Source organism: Trichoderma atroviride, chromosome 7 (genome assembly GCF_020647795.1).
Source record: "Trichoderma atroviride chromosome 7, complete sequence".
Classification (NCBI taxonomy): domain Eukaryota; kingdom Fungi; phylum Ascomycota; class Sordariomycetes; order Hypocreales; family Hypocreaceae; genus Trichoderma; species Trichoderma atroviride.
The window spans coordinates 2353485-2365609 of NC_089406.1; the positions used below are offsets into that span (position 1 = coordinate 2353485).

At 52.8% G+C, this 12125-nt stretch overlaps 10 protein-coding genes across 10 annotated transcripts; 5 read left to right on the forward strand and 5 right to left on the reverse strand.

Moving 5' to 3' along the window:
• Positions 1-633: 633 nt before the first annotated feature.
• TrAtP1_012785 (uncharacterized protein) lies at positions 634-978 on the forward strand (the record flags this gene model as incomplete). The annotated part of the gene is made up of 1 exon (XM_066115677.1): positions 634-978. One exon carries the CDS (start codon positions 634-636, stop codon positions 976-978), a length of 345 nt encoding a protein of 114 aa, XP_065971776.1.
• Positions 979-1011: 33 nt separating this feature from the next.
• TrAtP1_012786 (uncharacterized protein) lies at positions 1012-1741 on the forward strand (the record flags this gene model as incomplete). The annotated part of the gene is made up of 2 exons (XM_014088507.2): positions 1012-1060; positions 1152-1741. The coding sequence occupies 2 exons, from the start codon at positions 1012-1014 to the stop codon at positions 1739-1741; spliced, it is 639 nt and encodes a 212-aa protein (XP_013943982.1).
• A 335-nt stretch (positions 1742-2076) lies between these two features.
• On the reverse strand, positions 2077-3045 carry TrAtP1_012787 (uncharacterized protein; the record flags this gene model as incomplete). Its single annotated transcript, XM_014088508.2, has 2 exons — positions 2077-2794; positions 2882-3045. 2 exons carry the CDS (start codon positions 3043-3045, stop codon positions 2077-2079), a joined length of 882 nt encoding a protein of 293 aa, XP_013943983.1.
• A 261-nt stretch (positions 3046-3306) lies between these two features.
• Positions 3307-4230, forward strand: TrAtP1_012788 (uncharacterized protein; the record flags this gene model as incomplete). Its single annotated transcript, XM_014088301.2, has 4 exons — positions 3307-3339; positions 3402-3872; positions 3947-4120; positions 4177-4230. 4 exons carry the CDS (start codon positions 3307-3309, stop codon positions 4228-4230), a joined length of 732 nt encoding a protein of 243 aa, XP_013943776.1.
• A 195-nt stretch (positions 4231-4425) lies between these two features.
• On the reverse strand, positions 4426-4812 carry TrAtP1_012789 (uncharacterized protein; the record flags this gene model as incomplete). The annotated part of the gene is made up of 1 exon (XM_066115678.1): positions 4426-4812. One exon carries the CDS (start codon positions 4810-4812, stop codon positions 4426-4428), a length of 387 nt encoding a protein of 128 aa, XP_065971777.1.
• A 169-nt stretch (positions 4813-4981) lies between these two features.
• Positions 4982-6302, reverse strand: TrAtP1_012790 (uncharacterized protein; the record flags this gene model as incomplete). Its single annotated transcript, XM_014088509.2, has 3 exons — positions 4982-5632; positions 5703-6154; positions 6242-6302. The coding sequence occupies 3 exons, from the start codon at positions 6300-6302 to the stop codon at positions 4982-4984; spliced, it is 1164 nt and encodes a 387-aa protein (XP_013943984.2).
• A 1097-nt stretch (positions 6303-7399) lies between these two features.
• TrAtP1_012792 (uncharacterized protein) lies at positions 7400-9413 on the reverse strand. The gene is made up of 2 exons (XM_014088890.2): positions 8346-9413; positions 7400-8290 (listed from the first exon to the last, which is right to left on the reverse strand). The coding sequence occupies exons 1-2, from the start codon at positions 9265-9267 to the stop codon at positions 7665-7667; spliced, it is 1548 nt and encodes a 515-aa protein (XP_013944365.2). The 5' UTR covers positions 9268-9413; the 3' UTR covers positions 7400-7664.
• On the forward strand, positions 9348-9551 carry TrAtP1_012793 (uncharacterized protein; the record flags this gene model as incomplete). The annotated part of the gene is made up of 1 exon (XM_066115679.1): positions 9348-9551. The coding sequence occupies one exon, from the start codon at positions 9348-9350 to the stop codon at positions 9549-9551; it is 204 nt and encodes a 67-aa protein (XP_065971778.1).
• Positions 9552-10017: 466 nt separating this feature from the next.
• Positions 10018-11223, forward strand: TrAtP1_012794 (uncharacterized protein; the record flags this gene model as incomplete). Its single annotated transcript, XM_014088510.2, has 1 exon — positions 10018-11223. One exon carries the CDS (start codon positions 10018-10020, stop codon positions 11221-11223), a length of 1206 nt encoding a protein of 401 aa, XP_013943985.2.
• Positions 11224-11275: 52 nt separating this feature from the next.
• On the reverse strand, positions 11276-11943 carry TrAtP1_012795 (uncharacterized protein; the record flags this gene model as incomplete). Its single annotated transcript, XM_014088511.2, has 2 exons — positions 11276-11448; positions 11505-11943. 2 exons carry the CDS (start codon positions 11941-11943, stop codon positions 11276-11278), a joined length of 612 nt encoding a protein of 203 aa, XP_013943986.2.
• Positions 11944-12125: the final 182 nt, after the last annotated feature.

Below are 12125 nucleotides of genomic sequence, written 5' to 3' on the forward strand. Positions count from 1 at the left end.
GTGGTGGTGACGAGTCCGTCGCATGTGCTGGGCAGGTTCCAGATGCTGTTGTACTACCTAGTAGCATTGATCGAATGATTGCCGGCAGCTGGATTTATGGTGTATTAAAGAGAGAATAGGCCGTAATTTGCAGTCCAAACCAAAGGAATGGCAGAAGATTGCAGTCACGTAGCCACGCCTTCTGCAGAAAATCTATGCGCCTCATTTATAGATACTATTGAAGGGTATTGACGTGTAACAAGTTGGCACTACCACCAGCCAAGACGGAAATGCGGAAGACTGCTCCAACAGTATAAGTGGGCGCATACAAGCCAATAGCCACATAACAAATGGCATCTCTTGAGCAAATTGATGACTGAATGATACTGAGTAGCGGATAAGCACATATATTCAAATTATGATGGCTCACATATATAAACGAGACACATACCAAGTACCAAGGTCAATGAGCACTGGTGTTGGCCTGCCTGACAGTTTACAACTCATGTCTTTTCTTTTGGCACTTACAGCCTTGCTGCATCCACCATTCCAACTACAGAACGAAGTTGAACTATTTGCAATAAAGCAAAAACTGACAGGTGCCATGAGCTGTCAATACCACAGTCCGCATGCAGCAGTTCATGCTTGCCCCAAATGTCAAGCAGTCAGGCCGGCGGGGCTCTTCGGCGCCTGGCGGGGGGTGGGGAGACGCTCTCGGGGCCGCTCAAAAAAGGAACACGGGCTTTTGTCGGCCCAGCATCTGGTGACGGGCCATCCATCGCATCAGCCTCCCACCAGCAAGATCCAAGGCAGATTCGTGGCGCCCCTCGAGCCGTCGCTTTCTTCTCTGCTGCCTATGGCCCGTTGCTGTTTGTCGACCAGCAATTCTCTACCCCTATAGCCTGTCCGCTGGGCGCTGAGCAAAGGAGCCAGCTTGTCACTGATCGACTTGCGCGATCCGATCTCGAATCCATCTTCAGCCTCTTCTACATGATTTAGAGTAGAGCTTCGCGAAGCTTTAACCCCCTAACGATGTACCACCTTGCCAAGGGCCTCTATATGTTGGCGACAAGTAAAGAAGGTTAGCTGATCGTCGCTTGCTTAGCGCGCCTCACTTTGGCAATGTCTCACGCTGTATCCATCTTCCCTCTAACGCAGCATCTCTTGTGTAGAATACTCCGTCATCCTCCTCGGCCTCGACAATGCCGGCAAGACGACCTTCCACGAGCAGGTCAAATCCATGTTCCTCCCCAATGCGCCTGAGCCGAAGCTCAAGACGGTCCCCACCGTCGGCCAGAACGTCTCGACCATAACGCTGCCAGACATGTATCTCAAGCTCTGGGACGTTGGCGGCCAGCACTCCCTGCGCAAGCTATGGCAGAGCTACTACGCCAGCTGCCACGCCATCGTCTTCATCATCGACAGCACGGACATTGGCGACGGCGACCTGGCGCACGAGAACATCGGCCGGCTGGACGAGTGCAGGCTGGTGCTGGAAGACGTGCTGCAGCACTCGGAGACGGAAGGCGTGCCGCTATTGATATTGGCGAACAAGCAAGACAGGGAGGACTGCGTCGAGACGATCCGGATCAAGGAGGGGCTGGTGAAGCGGGTCATGGAGGGCGAGAAGGGCAGCGCCATTCGCGACTCGCGGGTGCTTGCCATGAGTGCGCTGACGGGTGACGGCGTGAGAGAAGCGATTGATTGGGTGCGGTCGAGGGTCCAGTGGAATAAGGAGTCGAGGCCACCTGTTATGAGGTAGCGAGCGGGTGTTACTTTGCGATACGCACGGCATAGAAGAGAGGGGGGAGCCAACGGATTCGGCCCTTGCGGACGGAGAACGAAAGTTATATCATGTGTGAGGTGTTGCGAGGCGTTTTTTGGTTGGATAGAAGCTGGGTCACGTTCTGCTCTTTTATATCTGGTCATCATCATATCATGGCGAAAGCTGAGCACATTCATCAGCGGAAAACTTCTGTTAGGGGTATCATGCATTTTGTTTGCCTTTCTTCTTTGTTTCTATTCTTGATTAAGATTTTAACATGTAGATCATATTAGTATTGCCTTTTGCTTATTTTTCTTCTCTGAGCATCATCGTCATCTCTCGTTCTCTGCAGATAGTTCAGCCATCAAGCCGCCCTTGTCCCGCCTCTTCGCATCCTCTGCCAGTCTCGCATCAACCAGATCCGTAAACTCCTTTGACTTTGCCAGCGCCGTCTGGGCGCACTGGATAATCAACGTAGCTTCCACGGGCTTGCCTCCCAACTTGGAAATCTGGCAAATTTCACCATGCTTGTTCAGACTAAACGTCACGCTGCCCACCCGCAGCTGTTCTTCGAGCCATGTTGTGTCCACTAAAACAATCTCGCCGTCCTCACCAAAGAAATCAAACGTCGTACAGAACGGAGAGTGCAGCCAGCTCAACGGCACGGGCTCGCGCTCCGCTGCTGTGTAGATGGTGAGTGTCTCACCCTCTATGCTGGTGTCCGGTCTTCGAAAGTGCCTCAGGGCGGCTACGACGGCCAGACATGAGCTGTCGATGAGGTTGCCGTCGGCGGATAGAATGTGCAAGTCGACTCTGACGGACCAGCATTTCTGGCCGGCGATGAGACAGAGAGATTCCGTGTCCAGGGCTCCTGATCTCCGGACCGTCTTTTCGAGGAGTCTGGCGAGTAACACTTCGGTCTCGGTTGGTCGGTTCACCTCGAATGAAGGGGCGACCATGGGGCCGAGCTCTGACGTGATTTGAAAGATGCCATCAAAGGGCCGATCAGAGAAGGGGACTGTGACTTCTGCTGATACCTTGGCCAATACCCTGAACGAGAGCAAAGTTAGCAATTCGGTTCTGTTTTGGTGTTTCTCCCTAATCAATATCAAGAAATTAGAGACGCATTGAGCCTACCTCGTTTTTCCTAGCTTTACATCTGCCACGCCGTACTCATCGCCAAAGCTGAGTTCCAGAGGTCTAAACTGGTCGAGTTTTCGGCTGTCCAGTCGCAATCCCTCGCTAATGGCCTGAAGGGTAAATGTCCGTTCGCTTAATGAAGGCTCTGCTTCTCGAGGCATGGTGAAATTTGGTGTTTAATAATATTTAGTTTGAGAAAATAGTTAGTTTCTTTCTTCCTTTTTTAGAGTTGGTGACATGAGATCTCAGTGAGATCCTAGAACGCCGCTGAAAAATTCTGCCGGGCGGTGTGCATAAAGTCGGCTTGCATCTAAGCTGCTACCGCGACGTAATTGAACGGCAACGCGCTTGCGACTTTTCCCAATTATCCAGCCCATTACGATTGTTCAAGCGTCTTTGATTGTTTTAAATAAGCTACAAAAATGACTACCGCCCACAGACCTACTTTTGATCCCGTAAGAATCCCATCTCCCCAGATACGAAATCGCAAACAGCAATGCTAACGTAGAGACATCAGGCTCGAGGCAAAGAGGCCCTGCGCGGCCCTGCCTACCACCAGCGACTCCTCCCAGCTCACACCCAGCTCAAATACCGAAAAGCCGGACAGGGCGGCGATGCCGACGACGAGCCTACGCGCGATCTCGCTGCCGAGCTTCTTGCCGCCGAGGCAGCCCACTTCAAGAAGAAGAACGGCGGCGTCCTGGCCCCTGAGGATGACGCAGATGAGGATGCGGAGGTGGCATCAGTGCGAGGAGAGAAGAGGCCGCTGCAAGGGCAATCTACGAATGGCGACGAGGATGGGGAGGAAGATTTAGAGGCGAAGAGAAGGAGGGTATTAGAGGAAAGCAGGGATATCGATGCAGACGACTCCAGTGAAGAAGAGGAAGACAGTGACGAAGAGGATGACAGCGATGACGATGAAGATGCGGAGCTACAAAGAGAATTGGAGAGAGTACGGAGAGAACGTGAAGAAAAGAAGAAGAAAGAGGTATTGTCTCATCAGTCCAAACAGTCGGAGGAATATTCAGCTACTAACCATGTATGTCTGTCCCTGAAAAATAGGAGGAAGAACGAGCAAGAGAAGAACAAGAAGCTCGAGAACGAGACATTGCGCTCGGCAACCCACTCCTCAACAAGCAGGATTTCACCATGAAGCGCCGGTGGGACGACGATGTAGTGTTTAAGAATCAGGCGAGGGGGACGGAGGATAAGAACAAGAAGAAGGAATTCGTAAACGTGAGTTTTGATTCTTCGTTTTATCATCATTCCTACTTACTAACGTTCATTTTCAGGATATGCTGCGTTCTGATTTCCATAGACGGTTTATGGGCAAGTATGTTCGATAGAGGGTAGGGCTTTTGTTTGAAATATCCAGGATTAGCGAAGGGCAAGATTTTCTTTTAGTCAGTTCAACTATTTTTCTTCTTCTTTTTATTATAGAGACTTGGACGCCTTCAAAAATACACTAAAGGCCTCTTGATTTATGGAATACACATCTATTGGCAACTTTCTTGAAAGCTCATCTCCCTCCCTTTTTTTCCTCAATGCTCCTCCTCCGCAAGCAATCTACCCTCCATCTCTTCAAAAGCACCCAAAACCTTGCCATACTTCTGATACGTTCCCTCTCTATACCCAATATCCACCTTTTCAATCGATCCCTCCTCCGTCCACCGCTTCCCAATCAGCTCGTCAAACGTCTCGCCGTCCTTCCTCTCCAGCGCCCAGAGCGCCTTGTACGCACCGCCCAAGGCACATGCGTTGCCTCCAACGTCGAGCTTGTACACGCCGTCCGCTCCACCAAGGACCTCGCCGAGGACTTGTGTGATGGCCGGGTTCAAGGATCCGCCGCCGACTAGGTAGATACGTCGAGGCTGTTCGGGGAGGCTGTCTCGCGGGCTGTAGACGAGTTTCTGGGAGCGAAGACGCATAGAGAGCGCTTGGGATTCGACAATGGCGCGGGCGTCGGTTTCCTTGGGCCAGCCTTCTGTTGTTTCCTTCAGGTCGCTGCCGTCGTTGTTACAGGTGAAACGCCAGGTCCCGGCGCGGATGTTTGGTACGGTTTCCCGGAGGTAGAAATACAGGCCGAGCTTGGCATGGTCACTCTCGCTGCTCATATCCAAGGGGGGGCGTATCCAGCACGGCTTTGTTGAAGTTCTCCCAGCCTGTTGCGCCGCCTTCCGGTTTGGGCAGGGTATCTCGAACTTTTTCACGAGCCAGCCCACCGTTTTTGTAACAAAGCATAAACATGTAGTTGCCGGGCGTTGTAGGATGGTTGAAGAAGTGGTATGAGCCGTCGGGCTTATACGTAGGCGTGTTCATGAGGAAAGTGGTGGATGTTCCCAGAGAAACAATTGCGTCGAGAGGGCGCAAGGGGAGAGCCAGGATCGTGGCTGGGTTATCGCCTGTGAAGGAGACAATCTGGCATTCCGGGCTGAAGCCGTACTTGGAGACAAAGTACGACGAGATGGCGCCCATGGATCCTCCGCCGTCCATTCGCGGCTCGCCGAGTTTCTTGCGCAGATCGGCTGCGCCTTCGGGGCCTGCTGAGAGGGCAAGCAGGCGCTCGCTCCATGTCTGGTTGGGAATGTCCCAGAGATTCATGCCGCAGACGTCGCTCACATCGAGAGGGGCGATGGCGCCCATGAGCACGGAGGCGAGCCATGAAGACACCAGTGATATCCTCGTTGAATTTGCGTAGACTTGTGGTAGGACTCTTTTGATTCTCATAATTTGAAGTCCTGTGAATCTCTGTTCAAGGAGGTTGTGTTAGCACCCCAATAGAATGAAAAGGGTGTCGTCTTCTCCCGCTCCAACTTACATGATGAGCACCACTTCCCGTAACCTCTGCCAACTTTTCACGATCCCCCAACTCGGCATCAAACGCCTCCAACTCCTTCTGCGTGCTATGGTCCTGCCAGTTGGGCGCAAACTCATGCGCCAGCGACTTCTCCAGCTGCTCAACCAGCGACTTGGCAGGGTCCAAGCCCCGCAGCAGCTCTTCCGCCTGGGAGTTCCAGAAAACACTGCCGTGCTGTTGGCCAGAGCCGCTGATGCCCTTGACTCTGCTCATGGGCAACGGCGCCATGGCCTTGGACAGGCGCTCCAGCACGAGATCGAGGGATTCCAGCCATAGTGCGACGGGGGCGTAGACCTCGCCGGTCTGGTCCTTGACGTGGACGCCCTTTTGGATGCCGTATTTGGCGCCAAAGTCTTGGTCAAAGTCTACTTTTGCCTCGGCAACTGTTTTGAGGTCGGTGTTGACGACGATGGCTTTTTTGGTAGTTGGTCGTGTTAGCTGGGGTTGTCTTGGATATACGAGAGAAGAGAGGCGTCATATATTTGCTCAATTCCGCTTACCCTTGAGTTGTTGGGTTGAAAGGTCAAAGCCCAGATAGAGAGGGCCGTTGCCTGTGCTCATAGTCGCAGATTTGATCCCTGAAGTTCCAATTTGTGAAGAGTGAGCGTGTTCCTTTGTAAAGTGTAACCGGATGATGCTTGGTGAGGGGATGCTATCAATGGCAGTATGGAAGGATAACTCAGAAATTAAGATGTATCTATGTTATCACAACAACAACCAAATAATTGAACTTGAAAAATGTTTCAAGTAAAAAATGTAGCGTTTACGAAAGACGACGAAAGCTGAATATGTCGCATCCACGACGTAATTGCCACACCACTACAAGCTGCCTCTACATATAAGCATATAACTATCAACAATCCCATGATCGCTGTTAGGAGGAGAGGTGGAGAAGCGCCTAAGCGTCCCTCCGACTACTCGGAGCAAAAAAAAACTAAACGATTAGGCTAAAATGGTAATGATTTGCAAAACAGCTTTTGTGGAATTTAGCCACCGCTGTGATTGATTCAGGGTCTTGAAATCATTATTACATTTGTTCTGCTTTTCAATAACTGGGACTCGGTATTAGCGCCGCAGTCTGTATTTGGTGCGGTTATGGTAGACGTTATTCGATTGAAGTGGGTTTTACAGGGTCTTTGTTATCAGCAATTTAGCCTAAATAACTTCTTTGTCGCTGCTACTTGGTAGTACCGCCAGTTATGGGGCGGTTTATGAGACAAGGCAGGGTATACTGTACTTGTTATAGAGCTAGCATATCTTGGGACCTGCAAATGTTACCATGACGGAAATAGAAAATAGAACAGAAAGAACATCATAAGGATCAAGAGCTGAGACAAAGGTTTCCATCCACTTGTTTTTCAATTTGATTTTTTTTTTAGCTTCTTTGATAGGAGAAGAGTCAAATTCTGTCAACATAGAAAGATGGCTCGACAAAAAAGGTAAGACCAGTCAGAAGATGCAGAACTCGTTTATCGAGGAAAAAAAAAGAAGAAACAAGAGGCAACCTGCAAACGATGTTCCACAACACAATGACAAGAAGAAGGTGCAAAAGAGAAGAATCAAAATGGAAGAAAAAAAGAAACCAAATTCTCTTCCTGAGAAGGGGTATTGAATTTGACCGAGACAGGGGTCGAACCTGCAACCTCCTGATGTACTTAATCGTAGTCAGACGCTCTGCCATTGAGCCACACGGCCATTGAATTGTGATTGACGACCAGCGCCAAATGCTTCAAGAACGCAGCGACGCCGTGAGAGTCACCTGGGACAAGCATAGCCCAGGCCGAAGCTCTCTCTCAGAGCCTGTATAGTAGATACAGCAGAGTAGTGATAACGATAATCATTAAACAATGAGGTCTAATACTGTCATATGCAAGGCTTATATACAAGAGCAGAAATACCATGGAACTCGAGGTTGCTGTATCTCTAATGTTTGTGTTTGTGGTCATGGTCATGGTCATGGCCATGATCGTGGTTGTGCTCCTCCTCTTGGTCTGATTCCTCGGAAACACTCGCCCGAGCGCTGCCCGGGATGAACTCGTCAAACTTGCGGTTCACATCTCCATCGCGGGACACGAACCGCACGCGAATGCGCTTCACCCCGCGCACCTTGCCTCCTACCTGGGTGCGAACGGCGTCTTCCAGATCCTTGACGTCGTTGACGGTCCATGCGCCAGGCACAGCCATCTCCAGGTCGACCAGGTAGTTGGGGCCAGATTTGGTTCCGGTAATGTCTCGCAATTCGGCTTGGTGTCCTTCGCTGACGTTGGCAATGGCCCTCTGCGCATGCTTTCGAACGGATGACTTCACCTCGTCATCCAGGCTCTGGTCTATCAGCTCCAAGAAGGCTGCCTTGGAGTTGCCCAGGCCGGCTTGGAGCACCATGATGGAAATGAGGAGACCGCCGACGGGATCTAGCCAGGCGGCGTTTTCGATTACGTTGGCACCGATAATCGCAAAGAGCGTCACGATACCCGTCAAGCTGTCGATGCGATGGTGGACGGCATTGGAGGCGAGGACCGACGACTTGCGCTCGCGCGCAACCTTCATAGCTGTAGAAACATGCGTTAGAAACTTATCCATAGGGAGACAAGACTTTTGACATACTGGCTTGGTATAACCATTCCTTGACCAGAATCGTGGCCGCCGCTAGCCAAGCTGCGTGTATGCTGGGAATGCCGAGATCTGCGTGACTGTGCGAGTGACTGTGTCCATGGTGGGCGTGCTCCAGCATGTGATGCGCCGTCTCCGGGTCCCAATGGCCGTACAATGTCATTGCGCTCTCGAAGCCCATGTAGCAGCCGCCGACGAGGAGCATTCCAGACACGCCCAGCGCGCCCAGGCTCTCAACCTTGCCAAAGCCCAGGGGGAAGCGGTCGGTCGGCGGCTTGATGCTCCACGAGACGGTCGCGAGCGTGAGGATGTCGGAGGCGAGGTCGGCGATGCTGTGCCAGCCGTCGGCAATCATGGCCTTTGAGTTGAACGCCCAGCCGCCGATGAACTTGGCAATGGCCATGGCCAAGTTACTGAGCAGGCCAATCCGCGTTATGCGCACGCCGGGGTCGTTCTTGTCGGCCGAGGTGAGGTAGGAGTTGTCGTGGTGGTGGTGGTGGCCAAAGAGGCCGTGGCTGTGGCTGTGGTCGTGGCCATGGTCGGTGCCGTGGTCGTGATGGTCGCTGCGATCGCGTGCCTGGCGGGCGGCGCCCATGATGAAGGGCAGCGAGCGGATGCGGCCGCGGAAGACGGGGCGGAGGAGGAGCACGGAGCTGCGCGCCGAGAGGGTGTCGGCCAGCGCAACGTAGCAATTGGACGACGCCGACAGCGAAAAGGGCGGCACGATGGTGGACGGCGACGACAGCGTCTGGAGGGCTCTGGCGGTGCAAGGTTGGCGTTGACGTTGAGGTGTCCTCAGCTGGTGCTGGAGGCTAAATGACACTGGCACGGCCAGGGCGCGGCGCTGGCCAGCAGCAGCCGCCCCAGAACCGCACCGCACGGCCAGGCCCGTGGAGCGCCTGGCCTGAGCAGACATGCAGACGCAGCGCCTTTTGTTTCACCCGTTTCAGGCGAGGGGGACGACGAGATTCAGGGCTGGCCGCACGCAGACATGGGATGGGATGGGAGCAGCAAGAGATTGTTATTTCGTCCAGCGCTGACCTTTTCTGCCTCTTCCTGCTGCAGGCCGAAGAGAAGTTGTCGGAGAGAGGACGGCCGGGTCCGTGGTCCGGAGACCGAGTTCGCCGCGTCAGGCCACTCACTGCCCAGGCAGGCATGTCCGTCGGCAGCGCTGCCAGCGGGCTGTTCTGGCGAGCTTAGCGCTGTGGCTACGGGGCATCGCCCGCCCGGACAGGTCTCTGACGTGCGCTGAATTGCTGCGCTCAAGGCGCGTTGATGTAATGGTGCGTCTTCTTTGTCAGCCAGCCCGGCGCCTTGATCGGAGATCGATTGGGGCACGATCGGAATGGGACGTTGTGTATTATTAGATAATCATCCAGCATCAACAATGAGGTTCGGTTGATTAGTTGGCTGGATTAGCTGGTTGCGACTAGGCCGCAGCTAGCCAACGACGGCGCTGCCCAAGAACTGCGCCGTCGTGATCTTCTCATCATCCATTCGCAGCTTCAGATATCCCGAGCGTGCCAGAACCAAGCACAACTGCTTTATTCCCCAATAACTAAACAAACATACGCACATCATATTATAACCCGCCGTACGGAATTCGCCAAAGCAGATACCGATAGAAGGGTGCTGGGCAGCCATCAACCCTTATGCCAGCGCTCCAATGCACAAACCCTTGATGCGAATCCCCTACACTGACATCCTCCCGTCGCCAACAATCATCCCAGCCTCGGCTCATTCGCTCACCGGCGCTCTCACTGCCCTCCACAACTTCTTCACTGCTCCTCCGCCCAATCGGCTGCCTCACTCTGCCGTCGTGCTCACCGGTGCCGGGCTCTCAGTGTCATCGGGGCTGCCTGACTATCGAGGAATCAATGGCACATATCGAGTGAACAAGACCTATCGGCCCATCTACTACAATGAGTTTACACAGAATCACGAGGCTCGAAAGAGGTATTGGGCGAGGAGCTTCCTTGGGTGGCCTAGTCTTCTCAAGGCAAATCCAAATACGGGACACTATGCTATCAGAGACTTGGGGGAGATTGGGCTGATCAGTGCCGTCATTACTCAGAATGTTGATTCGTTCCATCCTAGAGCCCATCCCCGAGTGCCCTCGCTCGAGCTCCATGGCTATCTAAGGTCAACCAAGTGCACTACCTGCCATACCGAATACCCCCGTGAGGAATTCCAGCATCAACTTGCCCGGCTTAACCCTCGCTGGGCAGCTCTGCTCCAAGAAGCAACGGCATCGGGAGCTCTTGATACCGAGGACCCTGAGGAAAAGAAGTACAGGGGCTTAAAAGTCAACCCAGATGGCGACGTGGACCTTCCCGACGCGCCTTACACCACATTTAGATACCCTCCATGCCCTCGATGCTTGGCCGACCCGCCAATCAAAGCAGAGGGGTTCAGACATACAGTCGGGGTAGACAGCGATGGTGCGTGGGCACTGCCGAGCACAGCTGGCATACTAAAGCCCAATGTCGTCATGTTTGGTGAAAATATCCCCAGCCATGTTCGAACTGCCGCCGAAGATGCCGTCGATAATGCCGGCAAGCTCCTTATCCTGGGGACTTCGCTTGCTACCTATTCCGCGTGGAGGTTGGTCAAGAGAGCCAAGGATCGGGGTATGCCCATCGCCATCGTAAATATGGGCGGAGTGAGAGGAGAGGATCAATTCTTTGCCGACCTGGACCCTAGCCAAGCCGGCGAGCTTGCTGTAAGAGTGGAAGTATCGACGGATGAAGTACTTCCAGCTTTGGTCTCGCAGCTTCGTCAGAAGCTAGCATCAAGCGCATTGTCTCATAATGCCTCGATCGGCAATGCTTCACAAGATAGCCCGTATGTCTTCAAAGATATGCTCTCTTAGACTACCGTAGATACTAAAAAAAAAAAAAATATCCTGAGACATGGCGCATGGCTCAAAAGAAATTTCCAAAACTGGCCGTCTTTGTCTTGACAGGTTGTTCTGAGGGTGGCTGCTGAGAAGCGCTCTCGGGTGGGTTTGCTGTCTTGACCTGGGCTTCCGTCTGCTTCTGCTTAGGCTGCTTCTCGGGGTTTCGAGATGCCTCATCGCGCTCAATTGCTTGCAACACTTCATTACCAATGGTTAGCTATAAAACGGATGCATAGCCATTGCGAACTACTCACCCTCTTCCCATTCTGTCTCTTTCTGGGGATCACCGGTACCCAGAATCCTTTCTACATCAACATCCTCTCCGTTCTGTATGCGCTGGACCACTTCTCGAAGCTGGGCAATCCGTAGTGACGACTGTCGCATGTATCGATCTGTCTGGTTTCGCAGCGCAATCATTTGGATAGACATTGATCCGATAAAGAGAAACATGACGATAAAATAGGTGGCCGGGTTCCATTCTTTCTTCTCCTTCGTCTTCAGCTTGCGGTTCGCCCTGCGCATCGGCTTGGGAATAAGAGACTTCCAAAAAGATCCTTCAACGATATTCACTGGCTTCATTTGCGCTGTACTAGCGAAGCGCAGCCCTGGTCTTGCACGCGCAATGCCATCGGCAGCAAGGGCTGCTACGCATTGCCTTCCGGCGTAAGAGAGAAGCCGCTGAGAGGATGCCATTCTCGCAGTCGTGGGGATCTTCTCTGGACTTTGATCTTTTTAGCTGTCGTAAGGTCTAGGTATACTAGAATCCGGGGAATTTTAATCGGATCTCCGAAAAGCGCCCGACTGATCCCGGTCAGTTGCCCTAGACAACCTCCGATATTTAGCCGCTACAACACTAAACCCAACATCCATGTTCA